Source organism: Colias eurytheme, chromosome 13 (genome assembly GCF_061535395.1).
Source record: "Colias eurytheme isolate Ceu_HAF_F1 chromosome 13, ilColEury1 Martin Lab GWU primary, whole genome shotgun sequence".
In the NCBI taxonomy this organism is placed as follows: domain Eukaryota; kingdom Metazoa; phylum Arthropoda; class Insecta; order Lepidoptera; family Pieridae; genus Colias; species Colias eurytheme.
This window is the reverse complement of record NC_142992.1, coordinates 7,983,590-8,001,203: the sequence shown is the minus strand read 5'-3', so window position 1 is coordinate 8,001,203 and position 17,614 is coordinate 7,983,590. Positions and strand designations below refer to the sequence as shown.

At 32.9% G+C, this 17,614-nt stretch overlaps 1 protein-coding gene across 3 annotated transcripts in view; it reads left to right on the top strand.

The window, feature by feature from the left end:
• The window catches only part of Ip6k (Inositol hexakisphosphate kinase), a 38,913-nt gene continuing 21,299 nt past the window's right edge, over window positions 1–17,614 (top strand). Inside the window, exon 1 of one of the 3 annotated variants that reach the window (XM_090109124.1) lies at window positions 1–340. Coding sequence is in view for 1 of the 3 variants with exons in the window: in XM_090109122.1 (XP_089965248.1) it covers window positions 11,587–11,682 (96 nt within the window). In the remaining 2 variants the exon portion in view is untranslated. Of the gene's footprint in view, window positions 341–11,536; window positions 11,683–13,080; window positions 13,408–17,614 lie in introns of those variants that run through there. The other 2 variants (XM_090109122.1, XM_090109123.1) reach the window with 2 other exon arrangements.

Genomic DNA, 17,614 nt, shown 5'->3' with positions numbered 1-17,614 from the left:
TCAATTCTACAATCTTTTTTGATTTTCGCAGTTTCCTACTCCGTCAGTAAAAAAAATCTGAGTTTTTTTTCTTTTTGTACGCCTGATATTTAAATTCACTCAAATTGAATTGTGGTAATTTGTTTAAATTGTTGGTAGACCTTGAATAGTTTCCTATAAAGAGTTCACGTGTTAAATTGAATTGTGTTAATTTGAGTTAAGCGAGAGCCCCATCTTTCCTCAAAGAAAGTTTGTGAACGATAGTGATTTATTATAATTTACGCACTTTTTTGAAATATATGCAAAAATATCATCAGTTTACTTGAGCCGATATTGAGTCTTTCATTTGAATAACATAAAGGTAAGCATAATTTTATTCATTGAGTAGACTAAAATGTTTCATTTTTTTTAGCAAAAATTCATTTTAAATACTTAATTGTTAAGCTATATAACTTTTTTCGTTCAATTTTTTGTTAGGCTATTGTGATGAACTATATAATAACAGATATAATGGCAGTTCCTGAGATAAGTGCATTCAAGCAAATACAACAACTCTTTAACATTACATTATTAATTATAAGTATAGATTTGGTGTAACATAATCTAAAGTTTTATAATTTAATAATATTTTATAATAGGTAAATTACTATCTAAATATACACCTCAACCAATGAACAAACAACACACATCACAAAAAGACGAACCAGTCAATTGATAAGAGCCACATCAAATATCTATAGACAAACAAACAATAACTACACCACCAGATTAAATTTCAACTGTTCATTCACCAAGGAATTAAGATGAGAACAAAAGGCGAAGAAAAAGGTTGAATAAATCACTACATAGCATAAAACAAAGTCGCTTTCTCTGTCCCTATGTCCCTTTGTCCATAATCCATATGTATGCCTAAATCTTTAAAACTATGTTACGGATTTTTATACAGTTTTCTTAATACATAGAGTGATTCAAGAGGAAGGTTTTAGTATATATTTTATTAGGTTTTAGACAAAGCGGGTAAAGCCACCGGTGGAAAACTAGTAGTACTATATACCTTTCTTACATTTAACTACCTTTGAAATAACATTATAACAATATTTTTAATGCTTTTACTTGTATGAATTCTTAGAAGATATGGTGTTAATATGACAACATGTATGTTATCATGTATTTAATTTTTTGAATATATGTATTTTGTTCAAAATATGTTTTTTTCAAAACAGAAACAAAAATTCAATACAACACAACTCATAATGCTGCAAAAAAAGAAAATAATTTTAGATTTTCCTTTACTATTAAACAATGTTAAATGATATAACCATTTTCATTTCCAATTTCATTTCCAGTTTTACACAAGCTATCGTGTTTGAAACAAGGAGAAGAATTGTTGATTGACGGGAATTTTATTTTTTGTATTTATAAATTTTTTCCAGTTTTATTTTCTTGAATCAATTTTTACCATTGAAAGTAGGGATCTCTATTAATAATTTATCTATTGAATGGTAGATTTAAGATTTTGAATTTACATGGATTATCAATTGTGTAATTAATTAAATAGTTGCAGAACCGAGGCAAAATTTTTTCGATCATAGAGCACTCTCTAATGCTTTGAATTATGAATTGTGCATTATGTTACCGAGTTTTTGGTTGGGAAAGGTCACTATTTGTTTCTCCTCTTCCTAGTACCCTCTTAACAGATTCAAGGGAATGTGAATAATATTTATTGATTTAGATTTATAAAACTCTTTCCTTTTAACTTATAGAGTACTAGTGGTCCGCCCCGGCTTCGCCCGTGGTACATATTTCGTAATAAAAGGTAGCCTTTGTCCTTTCTCAGGTATCAAAATATCTACATACCAAATTTCATGCAAATTGGTTCAGTAGTTTAGGCGTGATTGAGTAACAGACAGACAGATAGAGTTACTTACGCATTTATAGTATTAGTATGGATGAGAAATAATTAGGTTGTATTTTACAAGATATTACATACCTTTCTTTGGTGTCTGAAGGACTGTTTTTGCAAATAATTTATTGGAACGAAGTTCCTAATCATGACATACACTGACTAAGGGGGCTAAGCACTAAATGAGTGTCACAAAAAAATCTCACTACACTTTTGCTGTAGTGCGTAGCAATCTTAAATATTTGTTAAGTTTGCATTTTTTGAGTTTTACAATCAATTTGATAATCATTTACGCATGTAACTTCACCTTTAGTTATAATTAGAATTATATTTCATAATCAGTATGTAATTGCTCGATCATACAGGACACAGGCCTCCGATAAATTAGTTCAGTATCCAACATGCTGGGCTAGTGTGTTCATGCTGGTCTCCTCACAATGTTTTACCCTTCTTGGATTGGAGATGTAATGAAGATAATGTGTTCTGTAAATTTGCCTTGCTCTTAATACTGCAATGCTTTTAAAATTTATTGTTCTTGGTTCTTCAATTTTATATTAACACTAGCGGTCCGCCCCGGCTTCGCCCGTGGTACATATTTACGTTTTCTCTACATAAGAACCATCCTCGTACTTCAAGGAATATAATAGAAAAGAATTATCGAAATCGGTTCAGCCGTTCACACGTGATGCCGTGACAACGCGAAACGGGTGCGGACCCGCCGCCTTTTTATAGCTCCCGCCGCGAAGCGCGTCGAACGCGGCAACTGATACACAAAAATTATCCTTATGGCATGTAATTCACGCGCGATGACTTATAGCGTATTTCATGTATAACTTTGGTGTTTCTACACCGATTTACATGATTCTTTTACTATAACCTGCCCAGGAGTATGAAGAATAATTGTGCCAAATTTCGTTAAAATCCGTCGTGTAGTTTTTGTTTCTATAACGAATATACAGACAGACAGACAGACAGACAGACAGACAGACAAAAATTTTACTGATTGCATTTTTGGCATCAGTAGCGATCCCTTATCACCCCTTCATAGTTTTTTTTTAAATATATTTCATGTACAGAATTGGCCTCTCTACAGATTTATTATAAGTATAGATATTAAATTGTTCCTATGTATATTTTCAATGTTAGATCTACAGGTATTACGCAAATTCAAGTTATGTGAACACATGTAGATTTATGAACAGCATTTAACAGGGCTAGTTATAGTTCATTGATGAAGTTACATCATAAATCATTATCACATGAGTCTGATCGGTCATTTCGTCACGCGCCGCGTACCGGTTACATTGCATGTAATTTAGATTACTTATCTCAATTCACTGATGTCAAAGGATTTATGATGGTTTAAGCCAGACGCACTCAATAAATTCCACTTATTCCTGTACACACTGGCTATTCTGATTAAGCATTTGCATTTATTAAAGCTGCTTAGCGTTATAGTTTCTAATATAAACTCTTTCTAAGAAAGTCTTTTTATGGTTTCAAGACAAAGTTATTTTAATAATTCTAGGTATGTACTTATGTGTATCTTTAGGTACTTTTGTTCGCACGAAGCGATTTCCGCCAATAGGAAGGAATCTTTTTTAAACTGAACTTTCCATTTATAAAGACAGTTAATAAAACACAGAAAACACAGTTACTTTTTGAGTTTTTTTATTTTTTTTTGTGTGGTGTTTCTCAATGTTAGCCAGCAGGGCTTCTACATTTTAACTCGGACGCGGGGGTGAACTGAAGGTTCACTCTGGTAGCGACATGCACAAGGGCGTCCCCCCTTGATGGGCTGGGTGCTAGTCTAATAATAGATATCTATATGGTTCGTAATTCAAAATTTTTATCGGAGATTTTCAATTTTATAATGCACGCTTCTGTTTTCGTGGTTAATTTCGTACGTAAAAATGATCTCATAACTCTTAGTAATTTTTTTACTTCATGTTAACTATATCCTGAAAAATCGAATTTTGTAGCGAAAACAGGACGTGACCTGTACGTGTGCTCTAATCTTCTATTCGTATGTACATTATTAGTTCTTTTCCGTTTTTGAACATACTGAACTTTGACTTTGTACATAAAATTCTTGATAGGTTTGTGGGCTGGGCAGTGTTGAAAGATTAGACAGGAAAGACTACAAACAACGTGATATTTCCCGTGCCCCTGCTGCATGGCGTGGTGCCAAAAGCGCTATTGTGCAGCCCCACTGCTCCCTTTATGGATGCAGGGAAGTCGTGTGAATCATAAAACTTTGTTTGGCTGATAAATTAACTATACGTCCAATATATGCATTCATTTTTTTTAAGCCAAGGTAAAGTTGTATTAAAATTAAAAATCTTTTAAAATTTTCCTCGTGATGTCATAAACAAAGAGGAAAAGTTCACGGAAACTGGCTCTTCGTCACGGTATGATGCATCTAATCATTTGTCTTCATTCTGTTCCTGATTGGACAATTGTCATTGAAATTGTTTCAGTGTCATTTGCAGGAATCATAAAGTCGTGTTGGGCACTTGGCCTAATTCAGATAAACGAGAAAATTTCTTTTTGGTGCATAGTTGTTCATTTTCTTTAGTGAAAACAGACTCTTATCAGAGCTTCTTTTCTTTCCTCAAAATTTAACATTTTTCTATTGTTTTCCACAATTAAATTAATTGCTGCATTGTGTATCAGATTCTCCTAGAAATGTTAATATATAAAAAAGAACGTAGTTGAAATGCGTCGTATATTAAAAAGACAAACGAAATTGTAATCGAATAAACATAATTAATAGTTTCACCAAAAAATTTATCTCTTATACCGTAGTATATTATTATTAGTCTGTAAACAAATCAAAAGGGACTTAAAAGTTTGGTGTATGTGCTTATACCAAACTTTTATGTCCCTTTTGATTTGTTTTATCTAATATCAATTTAATAATCCAACTATGATAATGTAAAACCAATTGTGTAATTTTTATCAGGACATAGGTACATTATTTTGAGCTAATGTGGTTTCAGATGTCACAACCACTGAAACTGGGTTAACATAATATTAGGTAGGTCACAAGATTTAAGACTCTTTGTAGTTTGCTTGTTAGCAGACCAACATGTATTTTGGTTATCCCGTAATTATTTGTGCAAGATAACGCAATTAAACACCACACATATAAGTTATTATTTATAACTAGATTTCCGCCCGCGGCTTCGCCCGCGTTTTCAAAGGAAAACCCGCATAGTTCCCGTTCCCGTGGGATTTTCGGGATAAAACCTATCCTATGTGTTAATCGAAGTTACCCTCTATATGTGTGCTAAATTTTATTGTAATCGGTTCAGTAGTTTTTACGTAAAAGAGTAACAAACATCCATACATCCATACATCCATACATCCATACAAACTTTCGCCTTTATAATAGTATTAAGAATTAAGATAGTCTCATCAGAACTCTCGGAACTTAGATAGACCTCGTTTTTAGGATTCCGTACCTCAAAAGCAAAAAACGGAACTCTTATAGGATCACTTTGTTGTCCGTCCGTCCGTCCGTCTGTCAAGACCCTTTTTCTCAGGAACGCGTGGAGGTATGAAGCTGAAATTTATATCAATTACTCAGGTCTACTGTCCCTTGAAGCTGTGAAAAAATCAAACTTCTAAGCCAACGCAATCAAAAGATACAGCCGTTTATGCCGCAAATTTTCGACACTTGCAAGGGAATCAAAACCTACAGGGTGCTTCCCGTGAACTCAGAATCTTGAAATTTGGTACGAAGCAACGTCTTATAGCATAGATAAAGGAAAAATTACGGAAACCATAAATTTTTAGTTACATCACATAATATATTTTTTTTAATAATTTTAAACTTACTACCACGGAATCCTCGGTGCGCGACTCCGACTCGCACTTGGCCGGTTTTTATTTAGAGGAGATTGTGATTATTATGAATAATGTCGATGTAGAGTTTTCTAGAAGTGTGAGAAAAACATGCATTCTTATGGGTGGATATTACTAATTAAAGGCATTTTGAAATATACTCGAATGGTATCTGTAAGAAAATTATGTGCCAAACATCACGTGCTTATTTGGAAACGCCTACGATTTCGAGTCATTTCTGGAAATGCTAGTTCAGATACCTGTGAGTATTAGTTAGAACTACTGTCACATGCGCTCGATAATATTAATACTGGTTATTTTTATGCACATACGTTGGCACGTGTGTGCTTCTCGAAATTTACTCGTATATTAAAATACTCAAAGTATCAATAATTTACTCGAAATTCTGATCACGAGGATTTCGGCAGATGTCTTATGTTATCACTATATTTATCCCTTAATTACTAGAGATTTGGAAAACTAATTGATGGAGTATTACTAAAATGTTGCATATAATAATATCTATACTGAGCCTTGCAGAGTCACGCAGTTATAAAACTATGTAGTCATATGAGAAAAACAATAAGGTATCCCGCACGCAGTTTGTTGTCTGGAGAGAAACAAAATTATATAATATAAAAACTGGTCTCGTTGCTAATCTGTGTTTTCATAGCCATACATAGATACAAAGTTTTATTTATCAAATGCAACTTTTTCGGGATAGAATAATGAAAAGTGTATGCTTATGGGGTACTTCAAATGCAATGCTCTCTTTTCATTTAAGTATGTACTTATAATTGATTTGGCTTTACGTTGACATACTTCCCAAACAAATAACCACAAAGAGGCTTCCCAGAAAAATTATCAGTGCGTAGCACAAAATTTACTAAATAATTAATATATTTAATGTGGTGCTCAGTGGACTATATTTTTATGTTTAGGATGTTACTTGGAAATTATAAAATTAGCCTTAATCTCGCGTGTGTTTGATGTAACAAAGTCACATTTAAATTAAATTACCTACGTATGTAATTTAAATGAAGATTCATAATTTTCCGTTGGCACACTCATCGAAAAATATCAAATTTAAACACACCGGAATGTGTTTCTCTAATAAACATGTTTCATAAATTTATTACAAGTTTTTAAACAGATGCAATGATTTTACGGCAATTGCACTATTTCCGTCATGATCGCTTACTGTTATATCAAGTATCTGGCGCCCATGGCGGCTATTTATTACATTTCTTTGGAATATTGCCAGCAGATCGACATAGATGACTATGGAATGTCGGGTTTGTGAACAGAAAGTCAAAGTTCGATGGCATGCTGGTAATTGTTACGCGATAATGGTTGCTAATTTTTTAGGTTAAAATGATGTAATCGAAGACGAAACTATGTAGTGGGTGATTAAGTTTGTATGAACTTACACGTACAGGATAAATTTAACGTAACATACATTTAACAATCGACTTAGCTACGATTAAAATCCCATTGACAAGGGACCTCTTAATTATCCGCGAAATATCGATACTCCGACACTGCCCTGAAAAAGATTGTTGGAATACCCCAGGTCTATCGTGATTGTGATTCAGTATCAAACGTAACCTTACCAAAGACGTAGGTCTTATCAAGACAAATTTCGTATTTCCCAGATTCATCACTCAATCATATCTATTTTGAAATCATTGATTTTATCTAAAGTGTGGAAATGTAAAAATTTTAATAAATTGAATTTGAAATATTTCGTCCGGAAAGACAAAATAAAGTATTTGTTGTATGTTTTGCTGCTTATCATCCCATTTCCTATCAGTCTACCGATGAAAAATATAAAACCAATATTTACCTTGAAGTTTGGTCCTTTAGTGCGTTTTAATTGGAAAAAAAAATAACACCAATAATATCCGCAACATCCAATCAATTTCATGTGAAATTGATTAATTCCTACACATAAAACGTGTAAAATTGGGTCATAATCGTAATAGTGTCTGTTTTCTTTCCACATAATATAATGTTTTGAAGACATCCGTTGGGGTGTCGTTATAACATTCAACATCTTCCATCGTTTATATTAATATTTTATAGAATGTGTTTTGAGAATTTTCGATGAATACCCAATCCATTTTTCGCATTTTGATGTTAATTTTTTTTTTACATTTTCAACTCTAATCAAAACGTGAAGAGGAGTAATAGTAAATTGAGAGCAAACTAGATATTAAAAAGCAGGAAATAAAATATTATTATACAATTAAATGAATTTTGATTTTCACAAAAATCCAGGAAATAAAGACAAATCATCACTCAAGTATCTCATCGATAATCGAGGTCTTCGATTGAAAGCTTCAGTAAAATTGAAAACTGAAAGCGAATCATGAACAACAGGGTTTTATTCATCCATTGCGATTTGTGACGCTCAGTATGAGAGGGCGAGAGCGAGGGCGTAGGACTGAACCGAACTGTGACGTCATTCATGTCACGCCCTACGACTACTAGCAAGGCCGAGGCCTTATATACTTGACATTGAAAGTTTATAATATAATTTGTTAAATGCTTGAAGTTATAGATTTGGACGATTACGAAACTTGCACGATAAAGTTCACGGCAGTTTGATGCCATGGGAATTCTACGGGACCTTTAAACTCTATTTAAATATTATATTGAGGAGACGATGCTTATAATTTGCTCTTTTTTGTTGTATTTGATAATAGAGCCATCTAACAATGTTCTGCTGAAATAGTTGTGTTATATTCACGATCGAACTCAAATGTTTCGTTCCAAAAAAAAAAACTCAACTACTACCTACGCCATATTTTTATATTATTACTTTAAATATAATACATATTATGGCAAGTCAGGATCAGCGAAAAATATTTGTTCACCAAATTTGCACTCCTTGCTGAATCAAATCTGGTACGTGTCAAATATTTAGTAAATCAAATAATAGTCACACCACCTTTTGTGTGTTATATATACCTAGTATGTCTTGTGATTTCTTCAGCCTAACGAATTGATATAAATTACAAACCTCCACAGATCTAGAACCATTGAACACTAGAATGAAATAGAGCCTAAAGTTTATATAATATGTTCCAGGCGTAACTATTAAAAGCTTATTAGTTTGACCTTTTAAATGGTATATCAAGAGAAAATTGTATTACGCAATGCGGCAATCTGAGATCCTCTCCTTGAAACCTCGCTGGGAGCAATGGGATGTCATTAATATTCTCAATACGTTTATACCCTATTGGTTTTCCTTATTCCCTTATCCGACTTCTGGTACTAAGTCATTATAGTAAAATTATCTTATGATGTTATTTAGACATACAAAATGTTGAATAGGTAAACGAAAATGTGTGGGTGCATTCGTAGGCGTTCAGAGCTGGGGGTTATTGTGAAGTGCCGTAGGATGTAGGCGAAAGCTTCCAATAATGGAATTCGAACAACCCCTGTGTCGATAGACGGATTTCTGCGAAAAAGTTCCAAAATAGAATTGATGTTCAATGGACCGCTGTAAATGAGTTCAATTATAGATCAATTCAATATTTCTGTTTGTGAATGTTTGAAATGTGTACATCTCTTTTTATTTTATTTTCTTTATTGCGCTTTGACATGTACTTTTGTATCAATTGTTGCATATTAATAGTATCTATTGTAAGTATACTGTCTATCTTTAATAATCTATATTTATTATTGGCAACTCTTCATAAATCAAAAGAACACATAATAAGTGATTTCAGACACCCACTGTATAATATATATTGGTACATACATGGTACATATTATAATTGTCACGTCAGTTCATCTGCGTTCTCGTGACTCGTCCCTTATGTAGTTTCTACTTTGATGTTTTTAATAAAATTAAGGATATTTTTATAGGTATCATAAGATTAAATATAAATCTAAATAATTTCGATCGTGACCATGGAATTCATATTTCTGATCTTTCAATTTCACAGATGTGTTTACTTTGAAAGCTAACCTTCAGAGAAGTGCAGATTATAATTAGTCTATTTCTATTTTTTTAGGATTCCATCCAAAATTGAAAATACATTTATTCGCAGAATTTGATTTTAGGAATTATAGTAGTTTTAACAGTCTCTTATATACGCATGTAAACGGGAAAAATGTCGAGCATGTTTATTCCAAATCAAAATACATATTTTCGGTCGTTGCCCGAATGCTTCTATAGAAATTTCGTGTTAAAGTGCGATATAGATCATAAGTAAGGATAACCTTTTGTTCGAGTTCTGTGGAAATTGTAACCTTATAAGATGTTCGATTTATATGCCCCTCGAATAATAATTTAGCTACCCACTGAAGTCAATAAATTTGTTTTTATATTATGAGAATAAAAATATGTATTTTGTTATCGGAAAAATCATAGAGTTGAGTAGGCAAGTAGAGCTCGATTATATATAGACGAGGAACACCATGAATTATTATATATACATACTAGCGGTCCGCCCCGGCTTCGCCCGTGGTACATATGAAAAATAGATGTTGGCCGATTCTCAGACTTACCCGATATGCACAGAAAATTTCATGAGAATCGGTCCACCCGTTTCGGAGGAGTATGCAGACTAACATTGTGACACGAGAATTTTATATATAAGATATTATTACATTGAAAACATAACATACATTGAAGGGATATAGATTTTCATACTAACTAATAAAGTAAAAAGGTACAAGGACGAGTGACCACAACCATTACAAATCTTTTGAGCACACTTTGGTAGGAGATTAGAATGAAATGGGTTTCTTCTAATTAAACATTTCAACTGAAAGTCTAAAAATATAATTTTAATCCTGATATTCAATATCTGTCAAAGCCGAAAAGGTGGAGGATGTTGTTGATCGATAAGATATTTCGGTACATTGATATTGAATGGCACGCGATTCAATATACCTTGCTAAAGATAAGGTTAAGGTCAATTATGTTTAGAATTTATATCAGAATAATTATGTAATACTAATGAGTGTAGGAATATGATAAATGTAACTGCTAAAGTAAAAGCATACGAACGGCAAAAGATGTAACATCAAGTCCAAATGTTTTTTAATCATCTTCTATTATTTATACTTAGTAAATTTAATATTGATAAAATATTAAAAAATCGATTATAGGTATCCAAATTAGATTGTAATTTATTAAAATAAGACGCGTATAAATGTATAATATTTCATGGTAAGAAATAAGAAACATGCACTTGACTTTATGAGTCTTATATGTATTATCTATTTTAATTTTTAACATTATATAATTAACGGAATTTTACTTATCCTTTGCAATGTAAATCACATTGTTTGTCTTTGTATAAGCTACATATATATACTTAAGAAAGATAATATTAATTCGAACACTAAATAAATTTATTATCTTTTCATTTACATAGAAAATAACAAGTGTATTTTGCGATAAATAGAATAAACATTCGTTTTTAAATGGATAAAGAAAATAAATAATAACAATTATAACTCCTAGAGCACAAGGATAGAGTCTCTTCTCCCTTTTACTCTATTGTCAAGGAGAGCTTGTTAATAGAATTTTTCAGAGCGTCTGAATCCCCGTCCTCTTTAACACATTTCCATAAATAATTTATATGAACATAAAAATTTGCGAAAACGTATTATTTCGATAACAACAAATTTCCACGGCTAATCCATAAAATTTGCCAGCAAGCATTCGACAATCAATCAAATTAATAAAAAAATATGTATATTGTACATTGTTGACGTTTTGGCCAACGATAAAGCACAAAGAGCAACAGTACGCTATCTAGAACGTTATCAGTGTATCAGCGGTGGTCCGTGGAGACGGGCAGCGGATCTCGGTACTGATTTAAAGTTAAACCATGTTACTCTCAGGTGCGCGTCGCACGTCGCTGCCTACAGATACGCTCGCTGACATCGCATATACGGCGACTACACTCATCGAACGTATTGACGAGGTAAATTCATTCGTTCGTTCAATGTACAATTTTTTTAAATTTTTGTACATGAATTTTTGGATTTGAAAGCGACTTCTTTGAGTTGAACAATACGTTGGGTTGTGGCGATTGTTTTTTGCAATGGTTTGGACAACGTCTCGGAACTTTGGCTTAGATTTTTTTGGTTTCGGCTATCTTATATTTTTTTTTATTTATTCCTTACCTTTATTATAATCTATTCTAGAAGAAAATGATATAGAACTACGAAGTACTTAAATTTTATGCACTTGGCATCTGAGATTTACCTTTAATATAAATTATTTTAAATTTTTTACGCATTAATTTACACGAGGAAAATAGCATGTTATTCATAAACAATTTCGGAAACGAGAGTAATGGCTGGTTCACACTTTGATTAGTGTGAGTGCAGGTGTTTAGTGCGAGTGCAGGTGTGTAGTGCGAGTAGTGTCCAATTGACTGCGAGTGCAGGTGATTAGTGCGAGTGCAGGTGTGTAGTGCGAGTAGTGTCCAATTGACTGCGAGTGCCGGTGATTAGTGCGAGTGCAGGCACGCTGCGAGTGAGGGGGAAGGGAGGGCGCGCGGGACGTGGCTACTCGCAGTCCACTCGCAAAAAAATAGAACACGCTTCTATTCACTTTACTACACAGCCTACTAAACACTCGCACTAAACAGTCGCTGTCCACACGTAGTACTACTCATCACCTGCACTCGCACTAATCAAAGTGTGAACCAGCCATTAGACGTATCTTATCGTTGAGAGATCTTTCTATAGCTTAATTTTTCAAATAATGTAAAAACGATTTGTGCTTAATTTTTAATTAGTAACAGATTATTTGAAGGTAGCTCTTGACCCAAACAATGAATGTAGATGATGCGATAACATTTGATCAATTGACTTTAATGACGGTCACTTATTACATGATCTCTTTCGTAGGTACTATCTGAATTGAACTGGTTTTCAAACAAAACTTGAATCAAGTCGATGTTATCATCATAAATTATTCATGTGTATACTAATTCCTGGCCTGTAATAGTGTCAACAACTGCCATCCCTTTTTCCTTTACTGGATTTTTTTTTGTATTTTTTCTTTTTTCTTATTTATAATAATATAAATGATCTAAGTTGTTTTGTTTCATTGCATTTATCCCTTGAGCGAGATATGAATTATTGATAACAAGCAAGATAAAAAAATTAGCAAAGGTCAGAATCAGTGTTAATGGCCGAACAGGTATCGTGTCTGTACAGAAGGTAGTCTCTCCGGGCAGACAAAGCTGTCCCTCGGTCTGCCCCTGTGACCGTGTTTGTGTGCGTTCATCGTACACACAACACGCGGCGCACACTTGAGCTATAATGCCTAACATTGATTCGTGGTTCGCCGTTCGCGACTCGTTTCAGTCAGTAATGCGCAACGCAGACGGAAACAAGTGTTCTCGCGTGTTCTCCGTTTTATTTTTGTATTATATTTGTTTTATTCAAACCCCAGCTTCACGAGTGAAAACCAGTTTTAAATTGCTTATTTATTCTTTTGTGAATACGAAACAGTTTAGCTTTCATACAAAGTGTGTTAAAACGTACGGCGCTCCACCTATTTCGTGTTCTTGTGTTGGGTAATATTCTGTGTCAGTAGCAGTGTTTGTGCTTTTGATAGGAACGTACTATTTCATCGTGAACGTGTTCCAATTTGGGATTTCACCACGAGCGGGCTCAAGGAAGTTTACAGTCAAGTATGTTGACTTCAAGTTTTTTTTTTATATTTTCTGTTTTTTGTATGTTGCTATGTTGAGATGAAATGTATGTTATATTTAAACCAAAAATGTTGTTCGACATATTTATAGATAAATTTTATCGACCGCCAAATGTTTGTATCGTTCATGGCCATCAAGCATCACGTCATGAGTATTTGACTCTACTGAGATAGTGGTACTCTAAACTCTTATCTTAAATGTCCAAAACAATAAATGAATAAGTAACAATGATTGCAACTACACGTGGTTATTAAGTGTTATTGCTACGCTACTATGTTCATTGCAATCTTAGTCAAAACATTTATAAAATTACTGAAAACCACTCCCGTTGGACAGTATAATTAACGGCACTAGATTTTTTTACAACTTCGTAAATAATCGTCATAAAACCTGTTAAAGTCGAAATAACAACGCAACATTTGATAGAGTCGTTTGTTTTTATGTACCTACTAGGTACCTACGTCTGTTATATTTCACAAAAATAAATTAATACATATTCAGTAAACAATAGCCATTCGCCACCATTTAAATTGTTATCATCTTAAATATGTAGAGCTGTTATTGTTTTAATAAAAAATCTGACTCGGTTCAACGCTCTACAAAAAATGTAGAGAAACCTTGAATTTCATAATACAAGTAAATTATTATGATCCTGGAGACTTATCGCTATGCGAAAGTTTCCAAGCTTATCTTAATTAAATTATTACGTGATGATTTATATGTGAAGGCAATTTTATATGGTAAGTCATTCCACAAGGCCACAGTTTACGTAAACTTTGTTTAATCACATTTCGTCGTACACAAAAAGCATTGACTATCATCGCCAAAACATTAAATAGATATGATACAAACACAAAAAAATTAATATTAGCTAATGCAAACACAATATAATTATTATTTTATAAGTAGGTACATGACTTTTACTCCATTCCGAGCTCTAATATTATTATCAGCCTTCGCATTTACAATAGTGCAATAGTGAATAGAGGATCTATGGCTCTTTGTTTGTGTAGAATGTTTTATCAAAAGCAATATCAATTAATATCAAGTTTAAAATACAATAAATTAATTCCGTCAATTGAAAAGCAATTTGCAACAGTAACAACAACACGACTTACCTTATAACAACCCTGATAACAACGGAAGCGACCAAGGAGACCGATAAGTTTTTGTTATTTATTATTTGACACATACACTTGACCTGTACGCGGACGTGCCTTTGAACATGAAATATTCAAACATCTTAAACGAATTTAACTTTACGGGCATATCGGGTAATGGTTTACGACTTATTCACAACATTGATTTACGGGCGACATGAAGGGGTTCTTTGTTGTTCTGATTAGAGAGCACAGTTTGTAAAAATATTAGTGAAACGATTTATATCACGAGCAAACTAGGCACGTTCATAGATTAGCGGTTGTTGACGAAGCAAATGGCCGGATGTTTGTATATGTGAATCTGACATTTGTAATGTAGTTAGCTGCTGTGTACCTAGGATGTATTTTTCTAGGAATTTAAATCGATGTTCGTTTTGCTACAGAACATAGTTAAATGTCTTAAATTATTTCGTGGACGATTATTGCCAATCCTGATAATTGGACTCCAATCACTAAATTAAGAAATTTAAAAGCTACATTATTATTTGCTAAAGCAACGCAAGGAGGACACACATTCAAGTCACATCTTTTGCAAATTGCTTATATGTATTTGCAACCGTACTCCTAACACTCAATTTCGTTGTTTAAAATGTCTTTATTTTGTTGTACAAAACTGAATAAAGGAATCAAAATATTTCCACCGTATGGACGGCAAATAAAATACAATTTCAAGATTGTTGTCTACATATTCAGTGAAAGTGAGTTGGGAACCGCGACCCGCTGCAACGATGCTATGTTGTAAGCCTTGTTTGGCCTCTAGAAAGCTCCTCCGAATACTCAATACACCATTATATTATTATTAAACACTTCCTTTTTAATGTATGTTATACGAGCAAGCTGTATGTACTAAATACCTACTCTACATTAAAAGTCACAAAAAATTGAGTGATATAGGTCTACCAGAATCTGATGGCATATTTATATTTAAGAAATAAAAGATTTTTATGTGGCAACTTATTTGACAACTATCAAATTGGATGTCAAATTATTTGTCTTTTTTGCAGTTGATGAATAATTTTTAGGATTTTGTCTAAAAAATCTTTGAAAATGTCGAAAAAGCCGCTGCGATCACAAGCAAGAGGTGTTGTTTATAATGTGTATAGAAAAACATTCGATGAAGAAGGGTCAAACACATCACAATTTTCAATTTTGAAGATTTTATTGGTAAATTGGACTTACCCGTTTTGATACTATAAATTAAAAAATATTATATGTAGGTAACTATAATATTGTTTGTTGATTAGAATACAATTTTATGAAAACTTATTACAGGAGTTTCCAATACGGCTATTCGTCAAGTCCAAGCTGTCCAAGTCAATTTTATAATGTGTGTCTGTGAATACTTACGAAAATAAACATAATTTTATTTTATTCTTATTTTATTTTATAAAAAATTATAAGCAGTTTTGATCTACATTATCATTATATCGATATTTTCACATGGCATACTGGTAAGGAATATACAAATATAGGTATGTGTAAATAATAATATGTATTACCTGTATAAAAGTAATTTGTATAATTGTATATTATACATGTAAGTATGTACCTACATAATATTAAGTGGATATCTCATTATTAAGTACAGTATTGTCCACTTATGTAATGTGAGTAATGATATTGAGGACAAAATAAAAAATAAGCAGTATCAAGATCGTTCAGTCCATTTTCCCTAGGGTTGCACACTCAAAATTTTGATTTCCCTAATTGCCATCAGATTCTGGTTTACCTATATCAATATCCAATTCTCTTGATATAGTAAAATTTTGTGGTATAAAATCCGACACCAACACGACTTGTGAAGTTGTGAGCTCCAAGTGTAATGTTTGTGTTACCTCTTAACACAGTTTTGTGTGAACATAAAATGAATCCCAAACATTATTATATTCTATCGACTAAATTTGACAACGATGCTTTTGAAGACATATCTACTGTCAATGTTCATATTGGTTATCATTTAATTTCTGGAGAATAGCATGCTCCGCCAGAATTTGACATAATTTTGTTGGTTTCTTTTTCTTTTACTTATCACTAAATGCTTATTATTACATAAAAGTTAAATGTTAACTTAAAATTGTCTTTAGGTGTGTCGTAAAACGTGTAATAAATAACTCAAAAGACCTCGCCGTGGCTTAAAGTAACCCGAATGAAGTACAGAGTCTGAATACATTATATTTTCGTGGCTGGTGGCAGTAAATGTGCGTTATGTCTCTTAAAATTAAATATAATGATATCTTCCATCCTAATTTTGACTACACATCGTATCGCAGATTAGCTGTTACTAGGTGCTATTTAAAGCGTGGGCGTCTTGCTTCTAACTCGGATGCTAATTATTTATTAGTCCAACACAACAAACAGTACATGCCACCTGCTTGTTATTATGTAATTATATTTTTTTCTGATTGCCAGGTCAAGCTCAAGGTCGCACTTAAGTATTTTGTCTTGTAGTCTGCAATAACTTGAATTTATAGTTGTGATCTCATCAGGAAAATAATTTCGAGCTCATATTTTTACCGGTTAATCATAATATAGCCGCATGTTTCTTATATTGATCACTCGATGGGCTTTAATAAGATGAAATTCGTAAGTCATGGATTTCCATGAATGAAAATAGTGACTCAGGTCTTGGCAAGCTTCATCTACGCTGTATACTTTATAATTTTATATTCTACTGTATTAACAGAGGCAGCATTATGTATCGCCATTGATGGCATGACAAATATTTCAAAAGCTGTGGAATTAGGATAAGATGAGCGTATCGTTAATGCATTTTTTGGCAACGTTTCCACGATGTGGCAGTTTAGTAATATCGTGGATCTGAAGCACAGAATACCTTTTTAGGGCCAAAATCCTTGAGGAGTAACATTTGCTTACGTGCATTTATATGGAGATTGTGTGAAGTTTTCTCTTATTTACTTTGTATGAACATCATCTCATTAGGTACTTCTAAATATGGTATCAACAGATAATTAAATAACATATCAGATTATTACAAATCCCTGGATCTCTCTTTATGACATGACAAT